At 39.2% G+C, this 15,595-nt stretch overlaps 1 protein-coding gene across 1 annotated transcript in view; it reads left to right on the forward strand.

The window, feature by feature from the left end:
* The window catches only part of LRRC6 (leucine rich repeat containing 6), a 119,178-nt gene extending 104,278 nt beyond the window's left edge, over positions 1–14,900 (forward strand). Inside the window, exons 11-12 of the mRNA XM_036765218.1 lie at positions 6,341–6,423; positions 13,195–14,900. Coding sequence (XP_036621113.1) covers positions 6,341–6,423; positions 13,195–13,372 — 261 coding nt within the window. The 3' untranslated portion in view covers positions 13,373–14,900. The remainder of the gene's footprint in view (positions 1–6,340; positions 6,424–13,194) is intronic.
* The last annotated feature ends 695 nt before the right edge of the window (positions 14,901–15,595 follow it).

Raw genomic sequence — 15,595 nt, forward strand, 5'->3', positions numbered from 1 at the left:
GGAATTCTTTTTGGGCTTGAGACCAGTTCACATTCCCTTTTGAGGTTTCAGATGTGTATAGTGTCAATGCTGTCCTCTTCTGAATTGGTATTTCGATCTTCCCTGTCTCCATAATAAAAATCAATAGTCCTTGGTTTTCTGGATTGCTTCTTCATGGAGGTTGTCTCTTTCTTGGCTTTTAAAGTGGATCTCTGCTCCTGGGGCCCAGGGGGCTCTCTCCTAAGCTTCTTGTACTGGGAACTGGGGGCCTGGTTGCTGGCTTTGTGTATTATGGCCTCTGGTTTTGTCAGCTAGAGGCTAAATACTGCTGCCACTCACCTGGTGCTGAGGTGGAGCTGGCTGGGGTGCCAAGGTTGAGGCCAGATGGATGTCTTTCTGAGTTCCTCTGGGTTACACTGAAGCTCCTGCTGTGAGGTATGGGAGAGGGGAGGTCTGGCTGCTGGAAGTCTCCTCTTCCCCTCATCTTCCACTATATAGCATGGGTGGTCTCAGCTTTGTCTGTGCTGGTGTCTGTCACTTCCCCTGGCTGTTCAAAGACATGTCTGGGGTCCTGGTTTTGATGCTTGCTGGCTCCACCCCCCTGGGGCTTAGGAGCTCCCACTGGTCTGCTGAGGTGGGGCCTCATGGGACACCTCTCTTCCTGCACTAGTCTCCTTCTGCCACCACAAGAAGGGCCCATTTCCTCAGCCTCCTGAGCTAAAAGGCTACTGAAGCCCACTTCTGGCTCCTCTATTCCAGTGATTTTCCCAGGGCAGTATTTTCTGGGTGGGGAAGGGAGGAATGAGAGCCATTTTACCTGGTCATCATGGCTCCTGGAAGTTCAAGAAGACAAGTTTCAAACCTATAGACTGTGTCCTGGAGGTCTCAGGAGTAGCTGCTTTCGCAGCTGCAGGTGCTGCGCTGGTGTCTCCCATAGTTCTGACAGACTCTCATCCTGGGCTGTGAGGCCTGGGGATCACTGGCATTGCCAGCACTTCAGTCCTGGGCCTGCTCCTGCTCCCACTCAGGTATGATTTAATTTCGTGTGCCCAATGTTCTCCCAGCCTAGTTTGCTGGCTGGGTTCTGCTGCTACTCCCGCTTTGGTGTAGTCTGGTGCAGTTCAGCATGCTCAGCCCACAGATCTGTCCTGTTGACCCTGCGGACTCTCCTGGTTTGGAAATTTGCCACACTCAGTCTCGTAGTGGCTTCTATCTCTCCCAAATCTGCTCAGATTCGCTTTTTAGAGGTATCTGACAGAATTTGTAAGAGAGCTCTGGTGAGTCCCTGCTTGCACGTCACCATTTTCTGACTCACTTCCTGGGCTCTTTTTTTGATCATGTTTTCCAAGTAGACCAATAATTTTTAAATTATCTCTCCTGGATCTATTTTCCAGGTCAGTTGTTTTTTCAATCAGATATATTTCACGTTTTTCTTCTATTTTTCATTCTTTAGATTTTGTTTGATTGATTCTTAATGTCTCATAGAGTCATTAGCTTCCATTTGCCAAATTCCAATTTTTAAGGAACTACTTTCTTCAGTTAGCTTTTGTACTTCCTTTTCCATTTGGCCAATTCTACTTTCAAAGGAGTTGTTTTCTTCAGTGGATTTTTTTTTTTCTTTTGGCCAATTTTATTTTTTAAGGAATTGTTTTCTTCAGTCATTTTCATGCTTCCTTTTCCAGGTTGTTGACTCTGTCTTGCATACCTCTCATTTCCTTTCCCAACTTTTCTTCTCCCTCTCTTATTTGACTTTTAAAATCTTCCTTGAGCTATTCTAAGAAAGCTTTTTGGGCTTGAGACCAATTCATATTCCCCTTTGAGGCTTCACGTGTAGCCATTTTGACATTGTTGTCGTCTTCTGAATTTGTGTTTTGATCTTCCCTGTTGCTATAGTAGCTTCCTATGGTCAGGGTTCTTTTTTTGTTTGTTTGTTTCTTGCTCATTTTGGGACAGTGCCCCCTGTACACCAGGAAGAGAGTGCAACTTTAAAAGCCACAAAATAGGGTACCAGTTGTTGATCTGTACTGAGGCTAAGAGCCTCCTGCTGGCTTGCCCCGACAACACTGTGCTGGGCTGTGCTTCCCTTTTACCCAAGTGACACAGACCTTTTCCTGAGGTCCTTCTAAGTTATCTTAAGCTGGAAAAGTGTTTCACTACATCTTTTTTATAGCTTTGTTTGCTCCAGAATCCATTTAGAGGCTTGATTTAATGTTTTTTTTTTCCAAGGAAACTGGGGAGAGCTCAGGCATCTTCCTGGCTTTTTCTATACCATCTTGGCTCCACCTCTCCCTAAAAAAGACTTTCAAAAATACTACCTTTAAAAAAATGTAGTCTTTAAAATACAGATGAATGAACAAATTCAATTGAATGCCTAGCACAATTTAAAATATATTGTTAAACAAATGGCTTAAGAGTATTTACTTGTCTTCAAATATGTCAAAGGTCATCATAAGGATGAGTGATTAGGTGTCTTATGATTGACCCCTTAGGACAAAACTACCAGCATTGGCTGTAAGTTTTAGTGAAGCAGATAAGGTCTTGGTTTACGGAAAGCATCCTAAAATTATAGCTTTACAAAGGTGGAGTGGATTGTCTCAAAAGGTGGTCACTGTCTGTCAGTGAAGGTCTTCAAGAAAGGTTGGTTGGTTCTTTTTCAGGTATGTAGTTGGTAGGATTTATACTTCAGGTACGGGTTGGACTATAAGACTTCTGAAGCTCCCTCTATGTCCGACATTCTTTCATAAATCTCAACAATTCAGAGGTCTGCCCTGAAAGAAATGCACACAAAATCTTTATATATTAATATTCTGCATGTTATGTGTTTGTAAATCATATAACCCCATAATCCCTAAAGAATAAATATTGAAGGTTATCTTAAGGTCAATGGAGAGACAAATGATGTGAGTCAGTTGCCTATAACATACTGAAAAGAGGCAAACTTAGGCTTTTGGACTTGATGTAAGGAAAAATCAGAACAAAACAAAACAATCCTTCCTAACAATTAGAACTGAACTGTGCCACAAACTGAAATGAGCTACCTCTTTGGAGGGCCTCAAGAAGAGAGGCCAAGTGACTGTTTATCAGGTATTTATAGTAGGGATTTCTTTTGTACGTGGGTTGGGGAGGTGGCTGCAGAGGTCCTTTTCTTAACTTACGTGATTCTGTGATATTATGAATGTAAGCCATGGTCTAGCAACCAAAGGGCTGTGCTCACGTCTACTAGGACCAGTCTTGGGATTGTCTACCCTCCCCCTCCTGTCATCCTGTCATCGCTCTTCTTTTGGCTCATTTTGCCCTCACCCATAGTTTGACCTAGAAAATATCAGACTATAGCCTGAGTATGGATTGTACATAGGTCTCTAAATATATGTGTAGTATGTATGTTCTGGCCCTCTTTCAGAGCCAGGCAGGCTATATCTTCCCTCAAAATTCCAAGGGTTAACACCTTTGATATTTGTTTATTTCTCCTTTCTATTACTGTTACCTTGAGTCCCACTGACTGTGTTCCACCAGTTATTAGAGGCCAGTAATTCTTACTCCAGTTCCATTTAATTACTTAATATTGATAAGCTTTTGCAAAACTGTATTTCTTTTTTTTTCTTTTTCTTTTTGTGAGGGAAAGGCAAGGCAATTGGGGTTAAATGACTTGCCCAAGGTCACACAGCTAGTAAGGGTGTCAAATGTCTGAGGCCAAATTTGAACTCAGGTCTTCCTGCCTCCAGCGCTAGTGCTCTACTCATTAAACCACCTAGCTACCCCTGTATTTATTTCAAAGATATAACAAGAACAAACCTAGAAGCACTTACCCTGATATCTTGTTAGAATACACTCCCCTATGTCACCTCAATTTGGGGGGTGGTGTGCAGTAGTGTCAACTTAGTTTCCCATCAAGTCCCATCAACTTCATCTCCATAGGTGCTATCACTGCCAGATAGGTCATTTCAGACTTCACTGACATGGGTCCAGAAGGTTGCTCATTGTTGCTTTAGACATCAGTTTGGGACTGGCTACAGCATTCAGCCTGGAGTGCTGGGTGCTGAGGCACCCTCCAAATATTTCAATCCTGCCTAGTACAGAAAAGAACAAATGAAAAAAAAACAAAAATCAAGGCATATTTTGGGGGACCATTTGGCCTCAGAAGGGAGGAGTCCTGAAAGTCTCTTACCACATGGATTCTTTCCTGACTTTTTGAACAAAAGAGTGACTGAAGCAAAAGTAGAGGTGGCTGATGCTGACAGGCATGCCTATGACAGATGCCTCTGCATTCCATCCAAGAGCCTCCTCTTCAAAAGAAAGTTAGCTGGCCCAAACAAATTATAGAATGTCTTTACATGCCCTGCAGTCTCTCCAAGGAATCTTCCCAACATGTCACCAGGATTTTTGGATTCTCTCAGAAGCTCTCTAGCCTCTCCATGTGGAAAGATTCTGGGATATCCAGGTCCCACACCAGCACTCAAAGTGATGATACACATATTGAGTACAACATAGCCTTTATTCTGTCTCACATAATATGCAAAAAATACTTTAGTAACTTTTAAGAGCATGATAATAATTGATAGTATTCTCTTTTTCCAATGATTTCTGCCTCTCAGGGTCCTAAAATCTATGTCCATAGTATCATACTGTGGTTTGGGCTCCTCTTAGGAATGGAAACTATCTTGGAGTTGCTACCAGAGCAATCCCCCAGAAATTTTGTTGAGTTTCTCCTTACCCTCTGAGACCACACAAGTATCCAGATATATGGTTTTAGTTTGTAATTTGGACTCTCCTGTAGGGAAACACTCTCAGATTCCCACTCAGATGTTCCCTGACATTTCTGCTTAATTTTTTCCCTGACTCACTGCCCTCAAAAACTATTCTAAGTCTCCTGTACTTTCCCCTCACTGTAAGCCAAGGGTATTGCCTCTTACTTTGCTGAAGAAAATTGAGAACATTTGATATAAGCTCTCTATTCTTTCCTTATATCTTCATCTCAGAACCTCTAAACATCGTCTTCCAATTTTTCCTCTTGTTCTTAAGCTTCTGACAATAGAAGTGCCCTTTCCTTGCCAAAGCCAACCCTTTTAGGTGAGTCCTTGATCCCATCCCCTCTTGCCTTCTCCAGCAGGTGGCGAGATCAGTATTCCCTTCCTTCTCATCTTCAATTTCTTCTTATCTAGTTATCTATCTATCTTAAAATTATCAATAAACAATAAATGGCACCTCCTTTGGGCATTGGAAGGAGAAGGATTTAAACAGGAAGAAATGAGGTGATTGTAAATTCCAGGTGTGAAGGCTGAGAAAATCTGCCCAGATATATGGAAGTAGGAGAGTGTAGGATGAAATCAAAGAACTGATAGTCCAGTGACTATAATATAGAGTGAATAAAAGAGATTACTGTCAATAAGGCCAGAAAAGTGGGTTAGAGCAGGATAGTGAAAAACCTCCAATGCCAGGCTAAAAAGTCTCTATTTCATCCTAGATACTTATGGTTTTTGAGCATGGCAGTATCACGGTTATCTTGACATCTTTGTGAAGGGTGAATGTGGTAAGGGGTGGAAGTCGGAGAGACCAATTAGCCTGCTTTTGTAGGTCATTACCGTAGTCCAAACAGGAAATGAAGATGGCTTGAGTTAGAGTTTTGGCATTATGGGCAGAGAAGAACATATAGACTTGAGAGATTCTTAACATAGAGTGTGCAGGATTTTGCAGGTGATTGGACGAATCAAAAATTACTCAGATGTCAGCCTTTATGACCAGGAGGATTTTGATGGCATCAATAAAAATAGGTAAATTATAAGTTTTGGTTTGGGGAGGAAACTGATAAATTAGAACATGTTAGGTTTGAGGAGCCATTGAAATGTCCAAACGGAAATGAGAAGCAGTAGTTGCAATTGTGAGAATGATGCTTAGGAAAGACATTTGGGTTGGATATGTAGATTGTGAATTTATTTCCAGAAAGGCAATAATTGGTGGTCCAACTGTATGTGCTCCACCCTAGTCAGACCACCTCTGTTATTTACTTTTCTTTCTACATGATAAACCAAAGTCTTTTTTTATCAGACATTGTCAGGAGGATGTTTTTATGCCTTTTTTGGTACAGAGACAGGTCGTCTGTCTCATAATTAAGGATCTTGAGCTCAAGTCTCACAGAAGCTATTCAGTTTTTCCTTACTTTATTGGAAAAAAGCTTTTGTTTTACTTGTTTTGTTTAAACATACCAGAGTTTAAAATGGGATTCTTTCATGTCCTATTAGCCGTAAATCTGCTAATGTTTAATAATCTTGAAATGCCCCACACGCACACAAACACATCATGTGTAGTTTTGGAAGATAGATCAGGAAATAACATGGTACTTACTGTTATTCTTTCCTTGTTTCAGGTAGGAGAAGTAATTGTGGCTAAGAGACAAGCATGTAAGCCTGGGAAAAATCCAGAAGGAAACAAATTGCAGGAAAAGAAAGGGTAAGATTTCTTACTTAAAACCTTAATTACCTTCTTTTCATTTCAATTTGAAGCAAGGATGTTACTGTTCAGTCCTGTAATACTGTACCATCCTGGAATTATGCAAAGTAAAAGGATAAATGATATTGCTCTAAACAGGAAGATTTGTCTGAGAAACCTGAGACTTGACAGTTATGTTGGTTTGTAAAGGTGCTGTTTGCAGTGGCCCCAGAGAAAAAAGTACGTATAACTACTTAAACTCCCCAAATTTCCTACCATTAGCAAATACCTTGCAAACGTATATGCCAATATTGTAACCACAGAAAAGAGTAAGCTGTATTTATATACAGCTTGGGCATACCTCCGATTAAAGGCAATTGAGTTTGTGCAAAGACTTCCAAAGAAGAGGTTTGTTTGAACTACAGGTGTGGTCTTTGTTCTTAGACAAAACGTAATCTCCCTACCCCCCCAGTCAGTTAAAGTTTTGTTTTCTTTTTCAACATAGCAATTTAAATTCCAACTACAAGTGTAAATTACAAGACATCCAGGTCATCATAGCTGAATACCACTGCAAAGGATTAACTACAGGAAGAAGTAGCAATATGCAGAAGGGGTGTCAACCTTGAGTCTTACAAATAACAGGATAGGTAATCTAAATCATTAGCAGCATGGCTTTCTGATGACAAGGCCTCCATTTACTGCACTGATTACACTTGTGGCTTACAGAACTCTCAGTAAGATTCTTCTAGCTATGCATGACCTCCTTACTGTACTGTTGCCTTTTGAAAACGCTGTTCTCTATCAGCTTGATTACTCAATGGTGCTGTAATCACTTTTCACCACATACAAGATGTCTTTGCCTAGGCTATACATGGGGCTTTTTCATTCGGAAGGAAATATTCCTCTTTCTGGACAACATGATATGCACAATGTAGGGGTCGTTGTCTGCCAGTGAGAAATTTAGTCCGAGTAAGGATTGACAGGCTGAGGGAGAAAAGGGTACCAGACACAAGTGGTGGATAGTGAGGTCTGTGGATAGGGATCATGTGGGAACTAATTTAAGAAGTGACAACTGTTCTCTCTGATCCCCTCACCCACAATGATGCTTCAAATATCAGTGTCTTAGAAACCATGCTGCATCTTGAGTCAGAGGGCCTGGCTCTGGTACATATTTGATGTGGACAAAGTCATGGACAAGTCATCTGACTTTTCTGAGCTTCAGTTTCCACACCTACAACATGGAGCTAATAATGGTTTAGTGTTTACCTTTCAGAATTATTGTGAGCATCAAATGAGATGAGGTACATAAAACATTTTACAAATCTTAAAGTGCTTAGTGTCAGTTATTGCCTCAAAGTGAAGGGTACTTCATAGCTAGCTCTGTGTTCCTAGGCAAGTAATCTAAACTCTCTGGGCTCTAGTTAACTTTCTAAGTTGCAGAGAAAGTATTGGTCCATCATTGATAGAGGCAGATTCCTTACCCACAACTGCCCTATACTAGTGAAATCACTGTCTAGTCCTTTCATCTTCTGGATGGTATTATAATAGTAGAGCCAAGATTCAGATCAAGGTCCTCTAAAACTTAACAAAACTAACATTCTTTCCACTATGCCATGCCAAGAAAGGAGAAGTATTGACAAAGCTTAGTAACTGGTTAGTTGGGGGTGAGGGAGAGGAAGAGGAAAAATACATAGATGAGTCCAAAGTTGTGAAGGTGGTTTGCTAGAAGGATGGTGGTTCTATCACTCAAAATAGAGAATTCTGGAAGAAAGTAGGGGAAAGTGGTAGAAAGATAACAAATGAATTCTGTGTGGGGTGCATTTGAGTTTAAGTTGCCTACAGTTGGAAATACAGAACTGATATTCAGGAGACAGACTAGAGCTACATGTATACATAAATAGATAGATACATCAGTCTGGGAGTCATTTGCATAGAGATGACAGTTGAATTCATGGTAACTTTTTAAAGCATCAGAGAAAAGAGCCAGTAGATATTGAGAGTTTGAAAATTAGAGGGGAATACAATTGCCAGATAAAACTGCCAAAGAAGAAGGAAGGAGATGTGATATCACTGTTGAAAACATGAGAGGAGGAGCAGTAGGCCTTGTGGATGACCAAATTGGCAGCAGTGGCTTCTGAAATTCTCAGCTCACAGATGTCAAGGGGGTCAGATGGACATTACAAGGGATGTTTTTTGGCACTGGGTGCAGGAGTCTGTTACATTGCCTGTACATGGTTCCCAGTCCCAGTCCCAGAGCAAGAAGGAGCACTAGTGCACTACATTGTATGACAGCGGAGGAATAGGAACCCTGATCACATTTCCAGGGCAGAAAAGAATGCTTGTGGTGGCTCATAGACCAGAGCAGAGGCCAGGAGAGCAGTGGCCACACTTATCCTTAGATCATCTACCTTGAAAGAACTGAAAACTTACAGACCTCCCACAACTGTCTCTGAGAGCAGCAGCAAGAAATTTGAGACAAGGCCCCATCCACCCAAGCAGGAGAGCCCAACTTTAACATAAAGTTAAAAGTTGGCTAGAAAAATGAGCAAACAACAAAATAAGAACCTTAATATAGAAAGATATTATGGTGACTGGGAAGGTCAAAATACAAACTCAGAAGTCAACAAAGTCAAAACAGCCTCAGAGAAAAATATGACTTGACCTCATGTCCAAAAATAATCCATGGAAAAATCTCAAAAGGGATCTTAAAAATCAAATAAGAGAGGTAGAGGGAAAATTGGGAGAAGAAATGAATGTGGCAAGAAAATCATAAGAAAAAAAAGAATCAACAGCTTGGTAATGGAGGCACAAAAATTCCTGAAGAAAATAACACCTTAAAAAACAAAATAGGCCAAATGGCAGAAAAGGCACAAAAATTCACTGAAGAAAAGAATTCCTTAAAAAGCAGAATTGGCTAAATGGAAAAGGAAGCACAAAAGCTCACTAAATAATTTCTTAAAAATTAGAATTAAGTAAGTGGAAGCTAATGACTCCATGAGACATCGAGAAACAATAAAACAAAATTTTAAAAAATGAAAAAATAGAAGAAAATGTGTGATAAAAACAACGGACCTAGACAACAGATTGAGGAGAGATGATTTAAGAATTATTGAATTGTGTGAAAGTCATGATCCAAAAAAAGAGCCTAGACATTATATTTCAAGAAATTATCAAAGAAAACTGCTCTGATATCTTATATCTAGAGGATCAAATAGAAATTGAAAGAATCCACCAGTCATTTCCTGGAAGAGATCCCAAAATGAAAACCCCCAGGAATATTATAGACAAATTCCAGAGCCCTGAGGTCAAGGAGAAAATATTGCAATTAGCCAGAAAAAAACAACAGCAACAATTCAGATGTTGTGGTGCCACAGTCAGAATAACACACGATTTAGTAGCTTCTACATTAAAGGATTAGAGGGCTTGGGATATGATATCCCAGAGGATAAAGGAATTAGTATTACAACTAAGAATTACCTACCCAGCAAAATTGAGTGTAATCCTTCAGGGGAAAAAATTGGCATTTAATGAAATTGAACACTTTCAAGAATTCCTGATAAAAAGACCAGAGCTGAATAGAAAATTTGACTTTCAAATATAAGACTCAAGAGAAGCATGGAAAGATAAACAGGAAAGAGAAATCATAAGGGATTCATTAAGGTTAAACTGTTTATATCCCTACTTGGGAAAATGATGCTTGTAACTCCTGAGAACTTTATCATTGTTAAGGCAGTTAGAAGAAGTATACATGGAGGGCATGGATGTGAATTAACTATGATGGGATTATACCTAAAAATAAAATTAAAGAGTCAGAAAGAGGGATGCACTCGGAGAAAGAGAAAGGGAGAGGTAGAATGGGGTGAATTATCTCACATAAAAGAGTTTCAAAAGAGCTTTTAGAGTGGAAGGGAATATGGAAGGGAGTGGTGAGCAATGCTTGAACCTTACTCTCATTGTAAATGGCTCAAAGAGACAATAATATATACACCGTAGTGGGATTTAAACATCTGTTTTACCCTAGGGGAAAGATTTAAGAGGTGGGGGCTGATAGAGGGGAGTGTGGATTGGGAGAGGTGGTGGTCAGAAGCAAAACAATTTTGAGAAGGGACTGTGTAAAAGAGGAGAGAGAGAAGAGAGTGGGGAAAGGAAGGAGGGAGAGGGAGGGAGAGAGAGAGAGAGAGAAGGAGAGAGAGAGACAGAGAGAGAGAGAGAGAGAGAGAGAGAGAGAGAGAGAGAGAAAGAGAGAGAGAGAAAGAGAGAGAGAGAGAGACTTTCTAACAGTTAAAGTTGCCTGGAAATTAAATGAGCTACTTTGAGAGGTGGTGGGCCCTTCCTTCTGAAGTCTTCAAACAGAGGCTGGAGTGGCTACTTGGTAGGTTATCGATAGTGGAGATTCCTTTGGTGTGTTGGATTGGACTCAGGTTTGCCGAGAGAGAGAGAGAGAGAGAGAGAGAGAGAGAGAGAGGGAGGGAGAGAGAGAGAGAGAGAAGGAGAGAGAGGAGGAATAAATAGGGAAAATGTAGGATGGAGGGAAATACACAGTAATCATAACTGAAAAAAATTTACAGAGAGTTTCTCTGATAAATACCTCATTTTTTCAAATATATAGAGAACTGAATTAAATTTATAAGAATACAAGTCATCCCCCAGTTAGTAATACTGAAAGGATATGAACAGGCAGTTTTCAGATGATGAAATCAAGGCTATCTATAGCATATGAAAAAATGCTCTCAATCACTATTGATTAGAGGAATGCAAATTAAAACAACTGTGAGGTACCATCTCACACAGATGATATTGGCTAATATGACAGAAAAGGAAAATGACAGGTGTTGGAGGGGATGTAGGAATATTGGGACAATAATACACTGTGAACTTGTGAAGTTAACCAACCATTCTGGACTGCAATTTGGAACTTTGCCCAAAGGACTATAAAACTGTGTATATTCTTTGACATGGCAGTGTCATTACTAGGTGTGTATCCCAAAGACATTAAAAAAGGAAAAAGACCTATATGTACAAAAAATATTTATAGCAGCTCTTTTTGTGGTGGCAAAGAATTGAAAATTGAAAGGATGCCCATCAGTTGGGGAATGGATGAAAAAGTTGTGTTATATGATTGTTCTGGAATGCTATTGTACTGTAAGAAATGAGCAGGATGGTTTCAGAAAAATCTGGAAGACTTGCATGAACTGATGCTAAGTGAAGTGAGAAGAACCAGGAAAACAGTGTACACAGTAACAGCAATAGTGTCAGATAATCAGCTGTAAATGACTTAGTTATTTTCTGCAATAGAATTGTCTAGGACAATTCTGAAGGATTCATGATGAAAACTGCTATCTGCTTCCAGAGAAATAAGTGATGTAGTCTGAATGTAGATTGAAGCATACTATTTTCTACTGTATTTTTGTCTGTTTTTTCCACAACATGACTAATACGGAAAGATGTTTTGTGTGGCTATACATATATAACTTGGGGTAGCTAGGTGGCACAGTGGATAGAGTGCTGGACCTGGAGTCAGGAGAACTTGAGTTCAAATCTGGCCTCAAACACATTTACTGGCTTTGTGACCCTAGGCAAGTCACTTAACTCTGCCTCAGTTTCTTCATCTCTAAAATGATCTGAAGAAGGAAATGGCAAACCACCCCAGTATCTTTGCCACAAAAACCCCAAATGGGGTTGAAGATAATTGGACGTGACTGAAATGACTCAACAATAACAGCAACAAAACATGTATAACATATCAAATTTCTTGCCATCACAGGGAAGAGAAAGGGGAAGGAGAGAGGGAGAAAAACTGGAATTCAAAATTTTCAAGAAAAAAATGTTAAATTGTTTTTTACATATAATTGGAAAAAATATTTTTAAATTGAACAAATAAAATAGCATATCCTAAAAAAAACTTAGAAGACTTCTGGCATCTTGGGTACATTCTCTTTAGAGCATCTCTGGTAAAAAAAAAGACAAGGCTCTCATGGCTTGAGAGGGTTTGGTTGGGCTGTAGTCTGTATCACTGGAGGGCCCATCAATGAAATCATAAACTCATTCTCAAGTAAAAGCATATAATTATATTACACTCACAGTTATAAAACACATTTACATATTTCATATCATTTAGAGTAATCCTCACAATAACCCTTGAAGGCAGACATGATAGAAATAGCATTATCATTTCAGAGATGAGGAAACTGACTCAGGGAGGTTCCATGTCTTGCCCTGGGTCATATGCTAGTAAGTGACAGAGCTGATATTCTTTGCGCTAACACCTTTCATAGACTACATATGTGGGTGTGGCATCTGTGCTCGTACTCTTGAAGCGATTCTTAAGTGAGTTTGTTGAGCTATCTCCCCCTAATAGATTGTAAGCTAATGAGGTTATGTGCTCTTCTGGTCTTAGTGTTGAAGAACTAGCTTCCGAGGTTTGGTACTGATTCTAGCTGTGTAATACATTGGACAGACAATGTAAAGACCTGTAAAATGGGGATTATAATATTTGCACTACTTATTTTCTGGGATTAGTTAGATAACAATGCTACATAAATGTTAAAGTGCTATCTAAGTGTGAGATTATTATTTTGGTAGCAATAAACTATGTCTTATTTAAAATTGATATCTTCCCCAGAAATTAGAACAGTGATTTTTGTACATTGGCTATTTGATACATGATTATTAAATTGGATTGAATATATTTGAAACTTTAAATTATGTTATCTTAGCATGTATAACTTATACTTTTGAAAATCTCTAATTCCATAAATATCTTTCTCTTTTTTGTTGTTGTTGTTATTATAGAAGCAAACAAATTGAGAAACTGGAAGTAGATCCCAGCAAGTACTCATTCCCTGACGTGACTAATATAGTCCAAGAGAAAAAACCCACTTCAGGACGAATCCAAGCTCAGCCTCAGGCTGTACCCTGTGCTGAAGAGCCAGACTTCGAAGATAACCCTGAAGTACCACCTTTGATTTAAACCTTCAGAAAGTGCTTTCATTGGTTATGATCTGCGTGATCGATTTCCTTTAGTTCAGAGAATGCATCATATTAAGTTAAAATTACATTGTAGTTTAATCTATAGCAAAACGATTTCCATTATATTTCTACCTACATTGAATAATATTATTTTAAGAACAATATATGTCTTGTTTATATACTTCTGACTGTTGTAACACATCAGAAATTATTTAAATTTGATTAACATTTTTCTTCTTAGTTTTTCATATAAGCCACAGAAATATTTTAAGAACATGTGAAAGCCAAATGGTCAGTAGATTAAAAAACTGGTCATTAGAGTGGGAAACTAGTCTTTTGTTTACATTTACGTAGAGCTGTTATTCTACAGTTTATTGGTAGGGAGGTAATTCATTTTTGTATGTTTAAAATGTTTCTAATTGTGAACCTGGATTCTAATCTCCTGGGGTTAGAGATGTAAGGAGTAGGGAACGTAGCAATCTGATCCCAAGGTAGACTAGCCTTTTGTGCCAGGAAAAGGTTTGAATTCTTCATTGGCCTCTACCAATTGTCTGGGATCCAGGAGAGATCAGCCAGAGGCTGGAGACCAGAACACAGAAAGAGAAACTAGTATAGAAGGGAACCCACGTTGGGAAGTAACACTGAGGCTCAACTGTCAGCAAAGGAAATCACAGCAGTTTAACACTTTCTAAAAGCGTTGTGGATGCCTCCACATTGAAGGGGACTGAGGTGCCTGGCTGGGAAAATAGAGTAAAGGAGGCAGCTCCCTGTGAAGGTCAGAAGCAGCCATTCCACTCAGCCATAGAGAAAAATTGTTTCAATAAACCAGTCAAAACAGAGAGGATTCATTAAGCATGAAACAGAGCTTCCAGAGCTAGAGCCATTGGCCTTTCTGGGAGGTGACTTCTTGAATCAGTGTGGGCATGTTAACCTCCATCTGCCAAATAAATGGTGGGTTTCTCTTGATTAGGGAAGACTGGGAACAGGAACAGTATTTCTCATGGTCTGTGATGGACAAGATTAGACCTTTTTAGTCTTGGAGCCTTGAAGCTGCTGATGAAGGTCTGAAATCCACACCTAGAACTGAGGTTCTAGAGGTGATGTCTCTAAGGGTTGAGAACCTTAAACAAACTTACCAAACTATATCTGTAGGCATTCAGATCTAGAGATTAACGTGACAGCAAAACCTATGCAGGAGTAACCCAGGAGATTCTTAGTACAAGACCCTGAAGGTATTCAGAAAGGTAAAGAAGAAGGAACTAAGAAAAAGAAAAGGCCTAGTTGCTTGTACATTTTTTCTGCAAAGGTAGAATGAACTAGTTAGACCTCTCTGATCTTGTAACAGTTTTTAAAAATTTATTATGGTACTTAAACCAAAAACTTTCCTAGATCTTAGTAAAACCATCTCCAGGTCACCTTACCATATACAACATACCCAAATGCTGACATACCATAGGTCAAATCAAGTGTTTCCCAAATGTAAAAATGGCATAATACACAATAAAAGCTTGATATAACAAAATAAGCTTATGTTATGTGCTATTCTGCTTTTCTTCCATGGAAGTATTATATAGAAACTCTTCTCAATAGGATTTTCTTTCTTATCCAAAAACTATGCATAATAGTGGGAATAATATTGTCAATAGAATAAAAAAACCTAGGTAGAAACATCTCTAGTATCTCCATTTCCTCATCTGTGAAATGGAGTTAATAATCGTCATCCAAGGTTATGAATATGAAATGAGATAATGTAAGTGAAATCACTTTGTAGTGTGAAAGTAGCATATAAATGGCCAAAATGATGATGTCATCAGTGCTTGTCACATCCATATGTGAGTATGACTGGAGACTCTAGTACACAGGAAGAAATCTTTTCAGCATTGCTCATTTGGGAAAAGATGGCTTCCTGATTGTAGTTGCACATATCTTCCTTTTCTTTTTCATTATAATCTGCTGGAAAATCTAACAGAGTAAAAGAATTACTTTTTATTGACTGCACGCAAATCCAATGTCTACCCTTTTTAATTTTCCCAGAAGGCCATAGCTAAAATTGTCTATTTTCTCATATCAGTCTTTCTAGATTACTCCCAATTTCCTTTTATTCTATGTTTATATTTTTGTTGCTCATGTTGCCTCATGTAGAAATGACAAATCTATAGCTGTGCAAAAGAGAGAGTGTCTCCCCTTTCCGTCAGTTGATATAGTCACAGAAAGCCCAAAATAT

The sequence above is a fragment of the Trichosurus vulpecula genome, chromosome 1 (assembly GCF_011100635.1).
Source record: "Trichosurus vulpecula isolate mTriVul1 chromosome 1, mTriVul1.pri, whole genome shotgun sequence".
In the NCBI taxonomy this organism is placed as follows: Eukaryota; Metazoa; Chordata; class Mammalia; order Diprotodontia; family Phalangeridae; genus Trichosurus; species Trichosurus vulpecula.